We start from the raw sequence: 23,206 nt of genomic DNA on the forward strand, positions 1-23,206 counted from the left end.
AATCCAGTGGAGGTGCACTGGCTCACATTGACTTGAAAAAGGCTTACATAAAGACAACATAAAAATGCAAATCAAGGAGTTCCCTTGTGGAGCAGCAGGTTAAGGATGTGGTGGTGTCGCTGCAGTGGCTTGGGTCACTACTATGCTGTGGGTCTGATCCCTGGCCCAGGAACTTCCATATGCCACAGGCGCGCACTCCCCCCAGAAAAGAAAATCAAAAGCAAAACAATCTCACACACACACAAACCCAAACACATTCTGTTAATGTTCAAAATGACCTACAGACACACTGGCAAACCCTGATAACAAATTCTAGATGTGCCCTGCTCTGTGTAGTGTATCTTCACCTGAAAAGTTACATGAAATATGGAAACATATAAAACTAAGGGACCTATAACTCAGGGGTTCCTACCTAGGTCTATGGAAAAGGCCTTCATAGAAGAAGTGGGTTTGAAGGAACATTAGACCCTGGATGACCAGCAATGTTCAGGAGGGGAGTTCCATGAATAGAGGCAGCACTGCCCTTAACTACCAAGTGTCTTATGAGTCTTCAAACCTCTCCTAGGTTGTCCTCTGCTGCAAAGAAAGGGGGTTGGACAAGGGTCTGGTTTTAATGTGCTATGTCTAAGCATACCTTTTGATATGCTCAACTGCAAAACCTAAATTTATTACTCAAGTGAGTGCTCTTAACTAAGTGAAAAAAGAAAGAGGAGCAGAGTACTCTCTGGAAGCTCTCAAACAATGAGCATTCATTCAATAACTTATTCATTCATTCAATTATAATTAACATGTGTCTACTGTGTATCAATTGCTGAGTATACAGAAGCTAACATGAGAGACACACAGTCATGGCCCTCTGTCAATTATTGTACAGTAGTATTGTACAGTATAGCAGCACAGATGAACAATAAAAGAGGCATTACTTCATTGCAGAAGTATTTAATGCCACAAAGCAACAGCAGATGGTATCATGACAAGGATCTGTGGGGAAGAAGTAAGCTCCACTGAGGAAAGGACTCCTAAAAATAACAAAATTAACCTGAGACCTGAAGGAAAAGTGAGTTTTATGCAGGCAGAGGAAACAGTATTCATAATGACCTGGAAAACAGAGGACAAGGTCTGCTGCGGTTGGCTCAAGATGAGGAAGTGGGAGCGGCAGAGCTAAGGCAGGGGTGGTAGGTATGACACGAAAGGTCATGTAAACAGTGCTAATTAAGGACTCAGACCTTTAATCTAAGAGCAGTAGAACATAATCAAAAGGTTTAAAGGAGGGGAAGACATGATTCAAATTCTGACTTTAAAAGATCACTTTAGTTTTTATGTAAAGAATGAGCTGGAGAGGGGCTACAGTTGAACTAGGGAGACCGGAGGGTAAGGGATCCTAGATGTCCAGGTGAGATTAGAGTGATGCACTCTGCCATCCCCGACAGCCTTCCACTGCTGCTTCAGGCCCTTGCTCTCCTATATATCTTCCGAGCTTTCTCAACACACTTACTGAGTGTCATCCATGTGCCAAGCACTCCCATTCAGACCTCTGGGCACAGGGGGCAGAGTCAAGATCATGGCCGCTCTGTAAGGAACTCTCATTAGAAATCTCTTTCAGAGTTCCCATCGTGGCACAGTGGTTAACGAATCTGACTAGGAACCATGAGGTTGCGGGTTCGATCCCTGGCCTTGCTCAGAGGGTGAAGGATCTGGCGTTGCTGTGAGCTGTGGTGTAGCTTGCAGACATGGCTCGGATCCTGTGTTGCTGTGGCTCTGGCGTAAGCCAGTGGCTGCAGCTCCAACTGGACCCCTAGCCTGGGAACCTCCATATACTGCAGGGGCGGCCCAAGAAATGGCAAAAAGACAAAAAAAAAAAAAAAAGAAAGAAAGAAAAAAGAAATCTTTCACTTCTGCTAGTCCTTCCATTGCTACACATACCATGGCAAAAAACTTGATGCATGACCGACTCCAACAAGTCATATATTCTTGGAGGACCCTAATTACTGCTATGGGGGGGGGGGAGTCAGAAATTTGCCCCAACAGCCTGGGCTACCTTGTTCCTGGGACTTCAAAGAACAAAGGTTACATACGTAGGATCCCCTCCCTATAAGCTGAGTAAAATTTATGCAGGATAAAATGCAGTACCCCCCACTCCCTGTCCTCACTGGGGTTATTATTTCAATTGACCATCTTATTGCAGGCTTGAGGAATACACATTAAAATGCGTCTTCCTATGTTCTAAAATTGACTGTGGTGATGGTTGCACAACTATGTAAATATACTAAAAACTGAAGTGAGGTGTTCCTGTCATGGCTCAGTGGTTAACGAATCTGACTAGGAACCATGAGGTTGCGGGTTCAATCCCTGGCCCTGCTCAGTGGGTTAAGGATCCAGCATTTCGATGAGCTGTGGTGTAGGTTGCAGACACGGCTCAGATCTGGCGTTGCTGTGGCATAGGCCGGCAGCTGTAGCTCTGATAGCTCTGATTGGACCCCTAGCCTGGGAACCTCCATATGCCGATGATCTGGCCCTAGAAAGAGACAACAACAACAACAACAACAACAAAACTGAAGTGAATTCTCTAAATTGGTGATTTGTATGGTATATGAATTATATAAAGTTGTTACCTAAAACAAAAATTAAAAAAAACACCTCTCCTGAAAGATGATGACATTATGGATGAGTGAAATGACAGCAGAGATGAAAGTGCTAAAGCTACAGGATGACTTTTTTTAGAAAGTTGCATATTGATATATTTTACATTCATAGCCAAGCCGAAAGTCCAACAATCGTGAGAAGAAATACAATCTATAATGGCTATATTTTCCCCATAAACCACTCCATCTAAAGTTTTGCCAAAGAGTAGCCAAAGAGTAGCAATAACAACAAATAAACAATAGCAATACATAAACATATAGACTCTCAAAAAAGATTGTCTTTTTTCTTTTTTTTTTTTTGCTTTTTTAGGGCCACGCCCTTGGCATATGGAGGTTCCCAGGCTATGGGTTGAATCAGAGCTGCAGCTGCCGGCCTACCCCACAGCCACAGCAATGCAGGCCATATCTGTGACCTATACCACAGCTCATGGCAACGCCAGATCCTTAACCCACTGAGAGAGGCCAGGGATCGAACCCACAACCCCAAAGTTCCTAGCCAGATTTGTTTCTGCTCAGCCACGACGGGAACTCCAAAGAGATGTCTTTTTTGAAAAACATCAGTTGGATATGAAAGAGGTCAAGGAAATATACCACTCAGATCCTTCTCCCTAGACCTCCCAGTTTACCTCCCAGCCTGGGAGCACACACCTTAAACAGTCCTGCAAGTTCCATGATTCCAGGCAATGCTGCTCCACAGAGGCCCTCTCCCACTCTCCATATGAGGCAAACAGTGAAAGGAGAAGGGCTGCAAACAGGAACCAAGTGGCCTGTAAAGTGCCACCTATAGTTTTTTTTTTTTTCAAATCTGCTGATTCTACTGAATCTGCATGATAATGATACACAAGCAAAGGAGAGTCCTTTGACCAAAAAAGAAATAAAGGTTGAAGCCATTCAAAATAGTTTAAAAGCAGCTCTAGGCTAACCTCAAACTGATGAAGAAAAAGATTGTAGCATCTTGGAATTTGCAATATAGCAAGGAAAAGGGATTGTGGGCACAGGTAGACATATGCCCTTGAGTTTCAAAGTTTCAAAACTTTAGCTATGAGACTATTGCTAAAAACCTGAAAGGGCTAATCGGGAAAGAAGGTTATTCCCAATGAAAGAAATTCTTCGGCAGTTCCCGTCGTGGCGCAGTGGTTAACGAATCCGACTAGGAACCATGAGGTTGCGGGTTCGGTCCCTGCCCTTGCTCAGTGGGTTAACGAATCCGGCGTTGCCGTGAGCTGTGGTGTAGGTTGCAGACGCGGCTCGGATCCCGCGTTGCTGTGGCTCTGGCATAGGCCGGTGGCTACAGCTCCAATTCAACCCCTAGCCTGGGAACCTCCATATGCCGCGGGAGCGGCCCAAGAAATAGCAGCAACAACAACAACAACAACAACAACAACAAAGACAAAAGACAAAAAAAAAAAAGAAATTCTTCGAGTTCCAGTTGTGGCTCAGCAGTAATAAACCCAACCGGTATCGATGAGGATGCAGGTTCGATCCCTGGCCTCACTCAGTGGGTTACTATCTGGCATTGCTGTGAGCTGTGGTGTACATCAGACGAGGCCCAGGTCCTGCATTGCTGTGGCTGTGGTGTAGGCAGGCAGCTGCAGCTCTGATTCGACCCCTAGCCTAACAGCTGCCACATGCCACATGTGCGGCCTTAAAAGGCAAAAAGAGAAAAGGAAAATAGAAAAGAAAGAAACTCTCCATAAACAATCAAGAACAGAGCCCCTGAGAAAGGAAAAGGGCATTGCCCAAGGAAATATTATATATAATGGAAGCTCTCTGGAAAGCTCAAACTTAAGCTTTATTTTATTTTGTCTTTTAGAGCCACACCCACAGCATAGGGAGGTTCCCAGGCTAGGAGTCCAATTGGAGCTGTAGCCACTGGCCTATGCCACAGCCACAGCAACGTGGGATCTGAGCCACGTATGCGACCTACACCACAGCTTATAGCCACGCCAGATCCTTAACCCATTGAGTGAGGCCAGGGATCAAACCCGCATCCTCACGGATACTAGTTGGGTTCATTAACCATTGAGCCTCGACCGGAACTCCCAACTTAAGCTTTAGAAGAAAGACACATAAATATAAAAGTGGAAGAAACCTAAAAAAGCATCTATAGAAAAGGGTGCAGTTAGCAGAGGCTCAAAATGGCAGAGACGACAAAATAAGGTATTGTTGGCTATGTTCAAAGCAAGAGGAAAACAAGAAGAGGATAGAGTAATAGTTTGGGAGAAAGGAGTGTAATATTCACAGAAGACCAGTGAAAAAGGAGCGCAACTCAAGAGGAAGCCGGCTTCCATCTCTCATAAGAAAGAAAATGGCCAGAGCAAACAGAGAACATGAAGACGGAGCTAGAAGACAGGGAGAGAAGGGACCCCACGCCTTTCAGTGATTTTCAGTTCTCCCTCTTAGATGATTCTCATCCCAGGGCACTGAAGGAAGTGACGGAACCCTCTGTGACACGACATGGATGGAGATGGCATTCTTTTAGCCACAACAACAGTCCCACTATATTTGTGTGCATGAGTCACATTATCTATACTGCTTTCTTGTTCAGTATCTCTCCTGGGCTTCTCAACAATACTGAGGGATACATAATATTACTACCGCTCTCCTTATACACTGACATTCAGAATTTAAGTGACCTGCTCAAAGTCACATAGCCCACCGGGAACAGGATCAGATGCAGACCCAGCCATGTGACTCTGGTCCAGTGCTCTTTAAAGTAACTAGCGTACCTTTCACTGCATTTTCAGTAGAGCAACCAATGAGATTCAAGGTAATATTAACAGGATCAGTACAAGTGCATTGCAGCAAGATTAATACTGTTAACCACCCAGTGCCAGTTAAATGTCTATCCAGCTGCCATATGACTAGCTCAATCCTCAAATCTTATTTGATCTTCAGGCCACCCCCAGGAGAGGGTTACAGATAGGGACCAAGGCCCTGGCATTAAGTAACCTGCTTAGGGTCACCAGTGACTGGTGCAGCAGAGGTTTAAATGTACTGAAATTTGTTCTAGCTCCAAACTCCATAATCCTTTCATTACAACTGGTTGCTACCCTAAATGTTTATCAAGGACTACTCTCAGATATGGAGGGTATGGTTACCCCAATATAGCAAGCAAAAAATAGTCCATGGCGTTCGAGTCCTGAGAAGTCTGATGTGTCAAATACATTTTTACAGCATGGCCTGTGATTATGCTAACAAAAGTAAATCCACCTCTCTCTTTCTTACCTAGGTCTGTATCTTGTGGGAAGAAATGCTAAGGGCCTGCGCATAGCAGGGGTGAGAGCAGAGACAGGCGATAAAACAAAGAGTGCCTGAATTTACTGTGATTCTTAAAGGAGCTAAAGATTACTGTAATCCCTGGGGCAAGTGTCCTTCCTTCTACTAAGGATTGGGCCAGGAGGTTGTTAGGGTGGAGGCAAAAGAAAGACAGAAGCATGGGGAAGTGGAACCTTCTTCTATCATCTCTAGGACCTATGTCCTGAGCAGTCTCACTAGTTCTGGCTTCAGAGGGGAACAAAGACAGCTACTTGATACAGATGAGAACATAAGGCTCTTCAGGTTAAGTTTACTGCCTGGGATCACCAGTGGTGGGGGCAGCAGTAATCTAAATGTAATGAAATCTGGGGTCTTAGACTCACAAATGTATAGGCACAAGCAAGTCCACCAGCAGTAGTTAAGAAAACCTGCCACGCAGCACCATTTATCAGTTCACCAAGGGTTTATCAAGGATTTACTGTATCAATACATCAAATGGATAAGCAATGGGAAAGCACTGGGAATAAAGCAGAGAATGAGACAGACACCATGCCTAGCTTTCTATAGTTTAAAGTCTGGAGGGAGAATTACTGTTACAAAAGGGGAAGATCAGGATGCTGTGGGTGCTTGAAACTAGGAACGGAGCTGAATCTTTATCATCCTTCTGAGTTTCTACTGATTCCAAGAGTGTTTCAATATTCTGTAAAACAATTAGTTTATTCACTTCAATTAAAAAACAAACCACCACTACTTACTTTTAAGGATCCCAGGGACAAAGCAAATAGATTGTTTATTTTAAGCACTGGCTTTTGTAATTTGTCCTATGTCTTAGAGAAAATATAATCTTGTTGATACAAGTCCATCACCAATTGAAACTTTCACCTCCCAAGAAACTTAAGTCTGCCATACAAAATTAGTCAAAGTCAACCATAGAGAGTATAGGTGAAACTCTGCAATAAAACATACTTACTACTTTCTTTATTCCAGTCCAGAATACCCCAAGAACTGGAAGTATTCTTTACAGGAAGTATTAACAGCCACGAACAATTGCATAAGGAAGTATTTCAGACTCAATGTTCTCCCACTTGCTCCTTTAAACCATGAATACAGGTCCCGAATTAGCTCCAACCACCTTCTATTCCCTTAAGATTCCAAACAACTGGGATTTAAGGGGTTAAAGCCTGTGCCCGTCCCCAAACCCAAATAAGCACACCCTATAGCTCTACTGTCCCTTTTAGAGGAGAGTTATTAGCAAATCTGAGTGTCTCTAGTGGCCAGGCAGGTAATATCAATGAGCAAAGGGGCATGTAATGTATACGCATATACGACATGAGCAGAACTACAAGGAGTTGGAGATGGGACTGGAGGGGACAGTAACTATCTGGCTCCAATGATTGGGACCATGTATCATCCTGCAATTTTAGGAGAAACCAGAATTTCAAAATTTTATGTATACTACTGAATATTAACACTGAACGTTCCTTCAAGTTTGCTTAAGAGTATCACATGGGTCAAACAGGTTACCAGCTCTCGACCTTCGTTACTGTGCTGATAGAATCACCTTTTGAACAGCACTGGTTTTGTATGCTAAATTCTGCAGGGTTATTTTCATAAGTGTAACATCACCCTGGGGATGGGTGAGACAGAAGGTTCATTAACGCCTTAAATACCAAGGGTGCTCTCTTTTTCAGGCAGCCTAGATGGGCTCATGGACAAACGCCACGGAAGCTGGAGCTGCTCACTTACCATCACCAGGTGCTTTTCTCCCCAGGGGCCCAAGGAGCAACTGTCCTTTCTTTCCCAGAGCAATTACACCCTGAGCAGTTGCTTACCCGTTTGTCAATGTCATTGTGTTGGAGCTGCACAAAGCGAGCGCTGATGGCTGCAATGTAACTCTGCTGATTGGAGAACGCCACGCGGCCAGCACCTTTGGGGTACTTCAGCTCTGGGTCCGTATCAATGCCAGCATAGCAGACACCACCATACAAACGGTCCATGATCATTGCCAGTTCAACTGCAAGAAAATAAACACCATTCTGTATAAATGTTGAGAAGGTACTCTTGCCCAGGAGAAGGAAGGACTATTTAAGGATCATGCAGTGTAATTAAGAAAAGGTACACCCATGTTAAATATCAGGAAGAATGTCCACACCAGTCTTTCAACTCAAGTAGGGGAGCTCCTTATAGGATATTTGAAAACAAAAGAAAAAAATTAAGAATTTATACACATGCACATACAAATTTACATAATCAGAACTTCGGCAACAGTATTAAAGAAAATGATCTATCAGTAATCCTCCTGTTCTAATTTCTAACTACTTAGTCCACGGGAGTGGGCCCTGGGTAGGCAAAGCATTTCAGGTGACTCTGATAAGTTAATAAGAAACTGCTCTATTTACTGACCTCTAGGACTGAAAGCAATTACTGAAAGTCACACTACTGTATTAAGATTAAGTTATAGAAGAATCCATTCATTTTAACTAGAGGCAATATGTTTGCAGCCTTCAAGTAAATCTCTACAATTATAAAAATTAGAGGTTTGAGAGTATATTTATTCCTATTGAGAAATCTCCACACTAACTTCAACACAGGATTCTAAATAATACTAAAAATGATAATAGCAGCAATGAACATTTATTGAACACTTACAATACATCCGGAAACACTAAGCTGCTACCAAGTCGGTAAGAACACACCCATCCTGCACCCAGCTCTAATTCCAGAGGTCTGGCCTACACTCCTCACCATACTTCTTCTAAATACACCTTCATATTGTTTTATTTGAAAAACATCTGTATAGGTGGCATTTGGAAACTGGACCATTCCAAAGGTCGGATATTCTAAAACTGTCCTCACAAAAAAGGTACCATAGAGAGACAGAGAGCAGTTACTTACCTGGACCCAATTTGCCTGAAGAGAATTGTTTACTTGACACTGGATGGCACCTCCTCCAGGTATGACCATTCCTTTCGGGCCACTTAAATGGTTTAAATCCAAAAGACTTAGCCCTAACCTTGGGGAACAACCCAGGAACCCACGTCTCTCAAACACCTACATATGGTATTTGGAAAGGGGCAGACTAGGAAGACAGATGATGACCTGGGCCACAGCCAGTGTGCAGAGACCATCGCAGGAGAGCTCCACAGGAACCACTATCTGGGGGGAAGCAAAGCAGCACGGCCTGGTGGGGTAGAGGAGGAACTCTGCAGCAGGTACAGGGGCTGAAGGGCTGATTGATTTAAGAACTCCATCAGATTTCTACAAACAGAAGGAAAGCCAAGTACTACTGATTCCTGTAATAAAATGCTGCTGTGGCAGTAAGAAAGCTACGTGGCTACGACAGAAAGATTGTCTTTCTATTTAATTTCTTCAAAATTTCTTCCCAAATCAGTTTGCCTATTACTGGTAGTTGTTTTCTAAGTATCTGTTTTAAAGAGAAGAATGACCTGCAACTAACATAATTTTCAGAAGGTGAGAAAATAAGTGATAAAGGAGCAATGATTAAGCCCAAGAATAAGTGCTCCGAAAGGCAGAAGAGCAGGCAACGATTCCAATGATCCCATTATGATCAGAATTACTGAGTCCTATCAGCCAAGGGACCTTGGCTACAGTCTTGGGGCAGGATGCAGGAATCACATTGTTTTTCAAACAATGCAATAAGAATCATGCACATACCCTGAATACCAGAGTTCAGTGGGTCCTTATACTTCATCTCAACCACTTCTGACAGCTTGAGGACTTTCTCACATAGCTAATGTGATTCCAGTTACAGACAACAAGAAACTGAAAGTGGAATTAATTCATTCCAGTCATTAATGAATTTCCCTTATTAGACAAGTGGGCTTAGCAAAACATATAATAACCTGAGGGCCTAGAAATTAAAGACTAATTTTCCAAAGATCTGGCTTCCTCTGGAACAGAATAAGGCAGTGAACACTCCCTCAGTCCAGTGAATGGCCAGGAGAAGAATGCTGGCGAGGGACTGAATAACACTTGTCTTCCACCCTTAGGAAGGACACAAGAAAGTGTCCAATTGACAAAGGTGTACACATCAATTCTAAGCTTGAAGCTTCAGCTCAAGAGGAGGGTTACTGTAACCATAGGTTCTTCTATTGCATAGTGGTCTCCAAAGGAAACCTAGGGATCCTCAGATGCCAGAGAAAGCACCTTCCACAAGCACTGTGCAATTCTAGCTGCTGGAAAATCAGTCGTCTTCATCACCAAAGATTAGGTCATGAATGCTGTTGCTGGCAGTCAAGCACTTTTGATAGGAAAAAGAAACCTTCAGTCACTCAGCTTTTATGAAAACTTATTATAAATAAATCATTTCCACATAAAAGCCTATATACAGTCATTTTCGTGGCCACCAAAGCGTCTGCAGACATTTGAGCCAATGAAGTCTCATTCAAGTGAAGGACAATTTATTGAGAAACTAAAAGGAACCAAGGTTGACTAAAGAGTTTTTTGGGGAAAGAGTATGAAAATTACCATCTCCCCACACTAATCTCTATTTTAACTACATAAGGTCTAATACTGTGATGACCCCTAAAGAAAAGTAAATAATGTCCAAACAACCACTGTCTATAATCGGTCCTTTACTCAATCAGCAAGGCTTTGCTAAAAGCATACTTCCTGCAAGCTAAACTCATGCTGGGCTCAAACACCAGAGGGGTGTCACTTAAATAGTAAACACAGTTTTAATTATTGAGAAAAGTAACCGATTGGTATAAACAGCATTTAAAAAAAAGACTAATTTAATTCACCTATTACATAGGTAACTAATAAACACAGAGCAAAACGCAAACTTTCCTCAAGTCCTACATATTTCCAATCTGAAAATAATTTCTTTAATAGAGAAGATACAAATTCACCTACAGATGTCAGAATGTACAACTGCTTTTATTGTTTTTTTATTACTCAAATGAATTTATCACATCTGTATGTACAACTGCTTTTACAGAGTAGGTTTTGAAGAGTTCTTTCGAGTGGGTATTAACAGCACAGGGAAGTCCCATATAAACTCCCTTCCTTTCACAGGGAGAAGCTGAGCCAAGAAGAGAGCTACCATTTTGACTACTTGGGAGAAAGAGAGAAAAAAGAAGAAAAGCAGTAAGGATCTAGTCGAGTGAACAAAAACCTTCATGGATCTATCCATATCTTATGGTCTCAACCCTGCTCATGAAATGTGAGTCCTGATCAAGGATGTGTCTTACCTGGAAAATGCAGTCAAACCACCTATTAAACCTATGGCAGTGAATCCTCATTCTAAACCATTCTCTGTAGAGGACAAGGACAGGGTAGCTCCCAGGAGCACATTCTTAAGATGAGGCTACCAGAGCAGGACATACAGGTGGAGGCTAAAATTCAGACAGATGGAGGTGACAGCAGGCACAGCAGAGTCTGTGAGGAAGTCAGGTGTCTCCAAACAATTTTTATTTTTTTCCTTCCTATCCAGACAGGTCTCTGTGGTCACCACAGGGGTGGAAAATTAGGAGTTCTGGTAGCTATATTCAAGGGCATTCTGTACTTTGGATAAGATGCTCTGTGTTCCTAAGACAATTCAAGTCATTTCATGAATAACTGTTCCAAGGTAATGGCACACTACTGTGAGTCTAACCCATACATTGGCTCTTGTGATGAGCTTCACTCTGCCCCAGACTGGAGATAATGCCAAGAACACTGCAGTTGCATGTAGCAGGTAGCATTTCCACGAATTCCTCTGGGTTGTCGTGACTATGCCTCCAAAGGTCAATCTGAACCCCAACTATGGTTTTTTGGTTCCTCATAATTCTTCACAGAGATTTGAAAGGGACCTCGGCTCATCAGAAAAAAAGGAAATCATGATGACTCCCCGATCCTGCCTCACCTTAGGGTCCGGTTGCTATCATTTAACTGGATCTCGAAGCCAGCCTAAGGCAATGAATATGTCTGAGGTACTATGAGCACCAGAAGGGGTAGAGCAGGAATGAGGATTCTTGAGGGAAGTATTAACACGTTCATGTTTCCAGATTCTAAACTGAATCTAGAAACTACATTTCTCCTCTTTGGAAGTAAAGGTAGACAGGAAATAGGCAGAAGGCACCTCAGGATGACAAAGAGGTCCGAACTTCTGAAAGAAAGGAAAATTCAACTTACAGGTGGACTTTCTAGATTTACAATTGCCAAATTGGTTCACAAGAGCAACCACGCATCTTTAGTGGGAGAAATGTGCTCAGAAGCTTCCACTCAACATGAGATGCTGGGAAGTTAAGAATATTTTCAAATAAATGGCATGAACAACCAACTAAGAGAGATAAGAGTGTTTGTGTTGATTAAATCAAACTGGTACTAGGTTGGCTTATTACTCTTACTGAGACAACACCTTACACCTCAGCTTGATAAAGCAGCTTCCTTCTGTTCAAAGAGCCCTGAACTTGGAGTCTGGAGATCTGAGTTTAAACCCCGGCTTTTTCACTTGTTGTGGCCTTGACTAATCACTCGCTTTGAACTCTACATTCTTATCTCTACAATGAAAGGTCTACCACTTGGCAATCTCACAGGGTTATCACGCAAATTAAATGTATTTGAGAGCTCTGAGCACAACACAGTGCACAAAGTGGTGCTCGAATATTCAGTTTTGCCCAAGGGTTGTTTTTTCTCTACTCATAAATCTTTGCTGAACATTAACGTGGCCTGGTTTCTGCTCCATAAGCACCAATTCATTCCAGTGTGACTCTGGCTTTATGCTAATGTTACTTAGCCTGCCACTGACATGGCAAACTTTGACATTGGCTATGTGTGAGGGTGTGCTTTTTTGGAGGAGGGAAACACTCAGATACATACCAACACTGGAAAATCCTTAACCCGAGGGGCAATTAAGTCAGTAGGCCTCATCTGGAGTTTATCTGCAACAACTCATACTGAACTTGGGTTTATCGAAAGAAAAAGCTGCTAATGCTGAGAAACATGACATAAGGATTTCTGCCTGCCACCACTTCACTGAACAAAAAGGGATATGGTTACAATATTCCTATTTCCTAAATCACAAATCAGGATGTGATTCTTTTTTTTCTTTTTTTCGGTCTTTTTGCCTTTTCTGGGGCTGTTCCCGCGGCATATGGAGGTTCCCAGGCTAGGGGTTGAATCCGAGCCGCAGCCGCCGGCCTACACCACAGATGCAGCAACGCGGGATCCGAGCTGCATCTGCAACCTACACCACAGCTCACAGCAACGCCAGATCCTCAACCCACTGAGCAAGGCCAGGGATCGAACCCGCAACCTCATGGTTCCTAGTTGGATTCGTTAACCACTGCACCACAACGGGAACTCCCAGGATGTGATTCTTAACACACGTGAACTACTGGAATGTTTGTACAGAATGTCTGAAACACATGCCCTTAGAAAAACTCAGAATGTACTTCTCTAGATAACTGCCATACAGCACTGAATATTTACCTAAAAAAAATTTATTTCCTCCATAGAAGGGTCATCCTCACAACAGTCAGAGAAAAAAAAGGTGGAGAAGGAAATTTCAGGATCCATCGCAGAGTATTTGTAGGGGAGAAAAAGAAAAGAATCATCAGAGTGATAGTTAGGAAAAATGGGAGACCCAGAGATGATGGGCAATTGGTAGGGCTCTAGGAACTGATTTATTCTGCAGGGCCTGGTCAGATAACCCGTCAGAAGGAGGTCGTGAAGGCCTGGTCAGATAACCTGTCAGAAGGAGGTCGTGAAGTGGAGGAATAGCTCAAATGCCTCTAATTAGACAGGACGACTGAGGGTTTTTCAAGTTTGATCAATGTTGGAAAGGTCCCAAAGTCTGATCACTAAGGCAGCTCTCAAAGGAGATATCTAAGCCATGAAGCTGGAGTCAGAGAACACTCATGTTTACAAACTGGAGGAAAGCACAGGGACCAGGGCCTTCATTTCCCACTTTTTCCTGGTGGTCTCCTCCTGACCTCCAAGCTTGGCACTTATTGCTCTCAGAGGAAAGAGATGGATTCTGGAGAGGGTCTAATGCCATAGGGATATGAAGCATGGACAGTTCCATACTGAGATTTAGGAAGACCTGTTGCTTACAGCACCTGAATGAAGAGTGGCAACACGCTGTTGTATTGTGCAGGTGGTAGCAGGAGGAGTACCACACAGACCATGCCTTTCCCAGTACTATCTGAAGGATATGTACACTGTAGCCACAGGGTGGCATGCTGAGTCTACCTGTGGCCTTTCCTAGCATGGGTATGGGAAGAGGTGGAGAGTAGAAGAAAAACACCAAGAGACTTCGGGCAAACCATCCTTGGCTTGCCCCCTGGCATTGACGGGAGTAACAGAAGGGAGAGACAAGAGACAGCATATTATCTGACTTAGAGAAGGCAACAATCAAGAAATCCCACTTAGGGTAAACCCATCTAGATTGCCCACTGATATTTTCCCATTTTCACGCTAATTTCTCTAGGCTTCTGACTTTTTTTTCCACCTGAATTTTTAAAAGGCAGACTTGTCAAAGGATCAGAAGGAGCAACCTAAATTCAGCAGGACAATATTCCTTAAAACATGTTGTCTTGTTTCTTAGAAGTGTACATTTTTATTTGCTGGGATAAGGACCGTATGTAGAATTATCTACTAGTGATAATGACTCCTGTCTTCAATGGGAAAATATCAAAGATAAAAAGCTTTACAAGATTTAAAGGAATAATTCTTGAGTAATAACATTTCAGTCACTCTAACATGTTAAAGGACGTTTTTGGCCCAGAATAAGGTCAAAACCAATCTGGACACATAAAACAAACAAACAAAAAACCCTCACTTGTTGAATACCATCACTGACACCTACTTGGGATCACCTTGCGTACAGTGCCTGAAATAGTTCTAAGACTTTTCAGAATTCCATAACCACAATATCCCTGGAAATGATAAAAAAAAATGCTCTGAAGTATTTAAAAACCAAATTTGAGAAGGATCATGTTCTTAGGAGTATAATTCAGCACCTAATTCTGAGTTAGCATTCTATTAATACATTTCTCATTATTTTCTGTTGTGAAATCTCTGACTCTAGAGATGACAACCTATTCAACACAATAATGGGATGTTCCTTCAGTTTGGCATGACACGCACTTTCTCAGTGCCAGTAACATAGTGCATGCTCGATAAATGTTCATTGTTCAAGTGGACGGCACAGTATTCAATTTAAGATTGTCTAGCAAAGTTGAAATGAATGCCTTTAAAAACAATCTTCTGTTCCAAGACACACATCAGTCCAAAGCTCAGTGTGTTTCAAAGAAATCCAATTCTATGCACATGGATAAAAGCTGCAGATTTAACTCTTTCCATCTAGATCATGTGGCCTCCAATCTAGAAGTCTTGGATTGATAACAAAATTCTAAGATGCTAATGTAGATTGTTTAGTCTTCTAAAACTAGTTACACTTAAAAGAGGTGCTGACATGGGGGAACATTTCCATTAGCCCAAGGGACTACAGATTACTACCTAATAACAGCCAAAAAAAAAAAACCCCAAAAACAAAACAAAACAAAACAAAAACAAAAGTTTAGACGAAAAATTTTTAGCTTACCTTAAAAAAAAATTTGACATTTATAAAACGTATACTATCTAGGCAGGGAACACAAAACCCCATTTCTGACTAGATAACTAAATATAATTCTTGTTTAACTCTAGAACTTGCAGCATCTTATAGACACAGAAAATTAAGGAAAAAATAGAATTTAGCATCTTGAGTTTCTTGTCTTTTGGTGTCAGTGTGATCACCGATGAACAGTGTGAAAAACAGATTATCATAAGATTTACAGACAGAAAATGATGTAGAGGCCGATACTACTATCCTTTCAAATCATTTGAACAGAAAAAATAAGGGGTAAATAATAAAAAAGGGAATTTATTTTATAAACTATTGTGTCTGTTGACTTAAAAACAGACAGAAGAGGTTAAAGTCAATTTCGTTATTTTTACAACTGTGGGATTTTTTCTTTCAGAAAAAAAAAGTGGGGGGAGTCCCCATCTACAAAAAAAGGAGAGGGGCTAAAATATTAAAACCAGTTTGTGCTTGTATTTAGTTGCAAAAAAGAATAGCTGGAATACTACCAATGAATGTCCATTTTTGTAGATTATATATGCAGTTAAAAGACTGTCAAAGGGGATTTTTTTCCTTCTCTACTCCTCAAACACTATCAATTAGAAAAAGCCAGGAATACTCCACAGCGCCTCCATCCACTTTTTTTTTTTTTTTTTTTAAAGCACAAGCTGTCTAGAAACAAAGGGCTGCACTGGCCCTCATCTCATAATGCTGTTCACGTTTGAGTTAGCCCTGCCTAGACTTTATTCTGACAGCAGATAAAGGGGAGGCGTCTCTGCTGCTTTGCTTTCTTTCTTTGGGCATAGTTTTCCATTCAAATGAGAAAAAGACCCAAAGATATTTGACTTTCTGAAATACCACAAAATTACAAACTCCACAGTCATAATCAATATGTTTTAAAGTCCTTCAAAATAGAATTATGAATACATCTTTATACAGATCTAAAGCTATCTTTTAAGAACAGGTTGGAGTTGATATTTGAATAAATATGTTAGAAACGTTGAGGAACGTTCAGAATTAACAAGTCACAGAAGTCATAGAGCCAAAGAGTTGTAGGTACATTTTATAATTCTGTTTCACCACTTGATTTGAATGATTTCTGCTTTTTTCTTTTACTTTTTAGGTGGAACTGTCTACTTGCTTACATCTAACATAGAAACACTGTATTTTTGCAGCTATAGTGGCAACGGTTACCTTATTTTTTTATCTTACTTTGAAAAATTAACTCAACTGTTTAAAGCATTTTAAAAACTTTGCTCTTACAAATAACTTTATTACAGTCCATGGACAATAACACTGATCCACAACTCATTAGATTTGTCTTTGGACTGAAATACTGAAGTCATCAGTACAGCATCAACGCCCCAGGTCACTTATGATTCTGCCTGATTCCAGCAGGCACGATTATTCCATCACTGGAAAGGAACTTAAACAAAAACAGGGAAGCTTTCAGGAAGTCAAAATAAAGATGCTCAAATACATAACTCACTTTTCAAAGTACATAAGAAAAACAGGAACCTGTTTCACTTGGGAGGAATTCAGTTTGGTTCCCAGTGACACAATTTTCAGCAGGGGTTTGGTCATTAAATGGGCACAGAGTTGCACTGGATAGATTTCTGATGGGGTGACTTCTTTTTCTGTCATACATAACAACACTAACCCGCATAAGAATGCACACTGCCAAATGTATCATTATTTTTAAAATATGTGGCTGAGTAGGGGAGCAGGAACTGGAATTCATCTGTCTGAAAATAACAGTTTAATGAAATTCACTCTGGCACCATAAGAAAATACAACATCTTAGAAGAAAACATTTAAGGGTCAGCTCAGTGAAACTGACATGACAGCCTTCTTCTTGGAGACTATGTATAGCTGACAGGAAGCCTAGAAAATACTGAAGACTACACACATTGGGGATTTTGTTGTTGGTTTTGTTGTTGTGGTGTTACTATTTCCACTCACCAGCTCGAAGGGGTCGTGGAACTCCCCCAACAAAGATAGTTTTTCTGGGGTCCAAAGGCTGAGAACCATCCATTACAAAGTCACTGTCACTTAGGTTCCATGGTCGAATTTGCACCTGAAAAAAAGTTGTTTACTTGGTCCTTACTTCATTTCCATCAACCCCAAATGAGAATAAGGTGACTAAAGACAAACCCACTGATTTTGTGCATTTTACCACATACACAACCCAAACAAAATCCGTTTATTAATGTAATCTGCATTAATTGCCTTTTAATAGAACTCCTGGGGAATCTACTTACAGGTATTATAGCACTCTAGATAGACATATACCATGAAACCTTCAGAAACCACCTTTGGTTTAAAAAAGGGTAGTCTTTTAGAGACAGAGTCTGGGTTTTGAATCCATTTTAACACATGAGAGACTGTTTACAACCTGTCACATTACAGCACTGAGCTTTTTAAGAGCTCACCAAAAGAGGGAACAGGAACATGTGGAATATTTTCTAAAAATTATATGTCTGGACTTTAAATTATCATCCCCTAAAATTAAAACATTTCTCTTTCAGCAATTAATTTAACACAGTTTTTAATACTTATCAAGTTAGCACGCAATTACCAGCAATATCAAATACTGAAGGACACACAGTTATCTACTTTTGATTTATCTGATTTTCCTAAATAAGTCTGGTTAAAGAAAGGTAAGCCTAGAAATTGAAGTAAATTTTCCAAGAGTAGAAAAAGAAATCTCTATGACATATTTCTTTCTATTTGATAATCTCTCTTCATTGGGACTCAGACTTCCTGTCCAAAGTTTGTACTGCTTTATCAGTATCATATAAAATAAGGTACTTCATCAGAATCATAACCTTAAAACATATTCCTTTCAATCCACAGATGAACGAACTATCAATGTATAGTTTAAAACAAAACAAAACACAAAAAAACCCTCCCATTCCGAAAGGGGAGTTTCAGCTCTGCCCAAAAACCAACTAGTCACTCAGCTGGCCATGTGCTCGGAGAGGTGGGCTAAGTGGAGAAGCACAGAAACCAGCATGGGTCCTTAAGGAATATGTCTCTCCCTTCCCTGCATTGATTAGGATAGGAAACAAAACAGCTAAATTTTCATTTTCTTAGTATCAACAAAATTCTTCATTTTCCCCACTGCTCAACCATCAACACTTAATGCAAGGAAACATATGTGACAATTTCTTCTGTGGCTTGGCTGATATCCACGGTACTCACTTTCAGGGTAGTAAACCTGCCCATTAACACTTTCAAAACACCTTGAATCTGGAGGGCAGAGCTGAACTCTACAACTGGGATTGCTCAGTTAGAAACAGGCTACACATTCTTTATGATTGCTACAAAATTTACCACCCCCCCCAACCCTCTCTGAGCAACTTCTTGGGCTTTTATGACCAGTTAGCCAGAAAACCATAAAATCTTCACTTCTTCCCTAGACCCTGAAACCTTGGACATGTTTTTAATTGTGTTAACACTCCAGCATCAGCTCTATCTTTACCGCATTAAAAAAAAAAAAAAAATCCAGTTCTTTCCTTGTAAAATTTGGTCTGTTTGACTAAGTTATTGTTCTCTTGACGTTTACCATAAAGGCAGATTCACCAATATCATAAAACACTGCTTTCAAAGCCTTCAAGAGGGTTCATTATTAACTTTTAATTAAAAACACAACCTCCTGATACTAAGAAAAAGGATTCCAATGTCTCACACACACAACACACACACACAATAGGGCAAATCTTTTCCTACTCAGAGCCCTCTCTTCTTCTAGTCTTAACCCTAATAAAGTAGTTAAGGCAGCCTCTGGACCTGGTAAGGTAAGTCCATTCACCTTATGATAATTCAGTTTGATCATATGGCTCACAAATAAAAACAATTCCTGTAGAGTATCCACAGCGTTCTGGTTTCATTTAATCAGAAGTACAGAAAATGCAGCGTTCTACAATAGCGGGAGGTTACTGCTGCTCAAAAGAACTGCAGAAGATCTCAAACCTGCCCGCTGAGAGCTCTCATTACTGCTTCTTCTTCCCTCTGACACTCTCCCCGCCCCTTCATTACATCACACACAACCCATTCCTTTACTCTATTCTTGGTAAAAATACAGGAAGAAGACGAGGGAGACAGTAATGATTAACTGTATTCACAAACCCACATTTTCCAGCTGCCACCACAAAACAGCTCCTCAGAGCTCACACCACTGCAGATTCAGAGAAATGTCAACACAGGCCAACAGGAGCACACTCCACAGGCTAAGCAAAAATAATATTGTGGTACTGTTTGCACTGATATGTTCCATTCGCACTTGGGTTTCTGTCTGAAATATGAGGCCATTCTCACACAATGCATGTTCTTCATCTTCTAAGGATTATTCTCAGACCTGAGGGCCTAATACCCATGTTCAATCTTTCTTACTCTTTGAATATATGCTCTGGTCTATATATATGGCAGAGAAATATATACATATATGTCTCTATTTTTTAAATACCTTATAAGCTGAATAAATATTTTATAAGCTGACTCATATTTTGTAGCAAGGGGCAGAATACAAATAAAAGAATGATTTTTTGATTATCTTTATTTCTTAGCTCTCTGTCCTAATTCAACATAAATTTCCCCTGGCAAAACAACTTTTACATACATGGGGATTACTGTGTGTGTGTGTGTGTGTGTGTGTGTGTGTGTGTGAAACAACTCTTCCAGTATGTTGTCAAATGCTATATTCTGAGCAGTAAAAGCCTCAACATTCTAAGGACAAGTATAAGGAGGAAACCAAAAATGGTGAAGATTATCTTACATGAGCCTGACATGGTTACATGGTTTCAACACCACCACTTCTTTTTTTTTTTTTTTTGCTTTTTAAGGCTGTACCCTTGGCATATGGAGGTTTCCAGGCTAGGGGTCGAATCGGAATTACAGCTGCCGGCCTACGCCACAGCCAGAATCTGAGCTCCATTTTCAACCTACACCACAGCTCATGACAACGCAGGATCCCTGACCCACTGAGCAAGGCCAGGAATTGAACCTGCATCATCGTGGATACTAGTCAGATTGGTTTCTGCTGCGCCACAATGGGAACTCCTCAACACTACTTCTTGAAGAAACCTGACATGTAATTACAAAGGTGACTCTAGGAAGAGGCTATCTGGGGGCAGCACCCACTAGGGCTACTTACACCCAAATGTCTGTAGGGCTGGACAGGCAACAGAAATATGACAAGGCCAAAGGACAATAATTAGAAGGCCAGCAGTGACACACTGGAGTAAATCACTCCTTTTAAAGGAAGCAAACACTTCGCAGCTCCAGCTAGTAGATTTCACTTGGAAATGTTTGGTCTGACTTTTCAATTCCTCAAAAATAGCTAGAAATTTAGATTTTTATGTGAAACTTCAAGATTTTTAAATGTTGGGAACTAATTTAAATGTTAAAATCCCTTGTACAGGCTAAACAAAACTATCTGCACGCCAGATCCATTCTGCGGCCCCAGTCTGTGATCTCTGACTAGAAAGGTTAGTTACTACACAGCTCACAATGGAATGTTTTGCTCTATAAGCACTTATGAAAGAAATACAAAAGTCGTTTTTCTTTGGTTTCTTTTTTAAGCATATATCCCTATGGAAGTCCTGGTGAGGATCATAAACCTACTTTTGGCTAAATTACTTGTCTTCTGAATTCTCATCTCCTGAATTAATAATCAGCTTTGAATAATTCTTATCTCCAAAGGCAAATCTTCTTAAGGATAAAGGCAAAAACCGTATATGAAGCTTGGGAGTATAAATATGCCAATTTATACCATAGAGTGACTTCAACAGCCTTCAAGAAAAAATCTAAAAGAACATAACATTAACATGTAATAGCAACACTTAGTACTGAAAGCACTAAGTTTCCTTTTTGAGGTTTCCCAAAGTGTGTTCTGTGAAGCACAGGTCCCCAGGGTTATTCTGCCAGACAAGCAGTGTGTGGGAAAAGTTAAAAACTACCTCTTCCTTCTTGGAGTTTCACGGCACAACAACATATATATCAATTAAAGGCTCTGAGAAGTTCTATAGGAAAGGAATCTGTTCAAACATTGTTTAACCCAGCATTTCCAAATTATTTCCATTTTTTTGCATAAAACTTAATATCCACACTGGATAACACTACCCTATTATATGTTACTCTTAGTATGTATTAAATACAGCACAATAGGCTTGAACTAATTGAACAAAACATCATAGAAACTTCACTCACATCAAGGCCTTTTCCTCACTTATTTCCTGTTACTGCTCTCAGAGAGTTAACTAAAGTTTCATTCTAGTTGAAACTGAAAGTCATTAACAGGGATAAGATTAGGCCAAGTGCTAGGAAACAAAATTAAGAAATGCAATATAGGTCACTTATTTTGACAGGATGCTACAAGATAACATTAAAAAGAAAATTTCATTGAAAATTTGCAAAGGCCTCTAAGTTAAAATTAAATATAAAATGCATCTGTATTGTAGCTTTAATAATAGGATAAGAAAAAACATACGGTTTCAGTAAGAACAGTTTTAAATAAAAGCCTTAGAGTTTCAAGTTTCTGAACACGATCCTATAGCTCTAGAATTCTTTCAGTATAGACCACTATTCAGAATTTAGACATTCAGGAGTTCCCGTCGTGGCGCAGTGGTTAACGAATCCGACTAGGAACCATGAGGTTGCGGGTTCGGTCCCTGCCCTTGCTCAGTGAGTTACCGATCCGGCGTTGCCGTGAGCTGTGGTGTAGGTTGCAGACGTGGCTTGGATCCTGCGTTGCTGTGGCCCTGGCGTAGGCTGGCGGCTACATCTCCGATTAGACCCCTAGCCTGGGAACCTCCATATGCCGCGGGAGCGGCCTGAAGAAATAGCAAAAAGACAAAAAAAAAAAAAAATTTAGACATTCATCTACCAGTAAACAATGCTATCTTGAGCTCATTTTGAACACTTCATCCTTGTCTGGTCCTTTCCTTAAGTTACAAATATTCACCACATGAACGTTCTACTGCATGGTGCCTTCCTTTTCGTCTGTTCATCTTAAGGCAGCTCTAAAAAGCAACCAAACTGTTCAGAGTCAACAGTGCAATCTGGTGGCCAGTTTAGGAAATTACCTGAACAAAAGCCCCTTCCTTGCCATCTCTTTCCCACAAATGACCCATAAAGCACTTGGCGCAGCATCCCTTCCACCCTGCCCCATTTTCATTTTCCTCTTTTTTATTCCCTTCAAACTCCTACTCAAGCTCTTCAGGAAAAAGTCTCCGTTTTTCTCTCCCTAATCCTGCAATCCTTTCAATCTACATGAATTGGAAAAACAATACCGCAGAACCATCAGGACTGCTCTCCCCAACAAGCAGGAGCATTCCGGCTCTTCTGACAGCCAGGATGAGTCAGCTGGACTGAGGTCCGCTGACATGCAGCTGCAGCAGCTCAGCTGTAGTGGTAATGAACTCAGACCCACCCCAGCTGTCAGCAATTCTATTTTAGGCCACAGAGGCCTCACAGAATGACTGGGGTGCCTCACAGTATCACAAATAAACTAGTTTGTGGTTTGTGAGGCATCTTTAACTCTTCCCTGGTTGTTTTATTATTATTAACCACCAAAACTAACAGCCATAACAGCAATAATTGTGGTTCGGACTCTTCAAAGCACATTCGTAGCTGGTATCTCATTTCCACCTAATTTTTACTGCACAGCTCCATAACAGCCAACTTTGAGGCGTTTAGATCCTAGCTACTATTCTCAAATGCTGCCCTCCACCCACTG

At 41.1% G+C, this 23,206-nt stretch overlaps 1 protein-coding gene across 1 annotated transcript in view; it reads right to left on the reverse strand.

The window, feature by feature from the left end:
- Positions 1-23,206, reverse strand: part of CPEB3 (cytoplasmic polyadenylation element binding protein 3) — a 162,005-nt gene that overhangs the window by 21,315 nt on the left and 117,484 nt on the right. The window contains 2 exon segments of the mRNA XM_047759869.1: positions 7,733-7,914; positions 17,431-17,545. Coding sequence (XP_047615825.1) covers positions 7,733-7,914; positions 17,431-17,545 — 297 coding nt within the window.

The sequence above is a fragment of the Phacochoerus africanus genome, chromosome 15 (genome assembly GCF_016906955.1).
Source record: "Phacochoerus africanus isolate WHEZ1 chromosome 15, ROS_Pafr_v1, whole genome shotgun sequence".
Classification (NCBI taxonomy): Eukaryota; Metazoa; Chordata; class Mammalia; order Artiodactyla; family Suidae; genus Phacochoerus; species Phacochoerus africanus.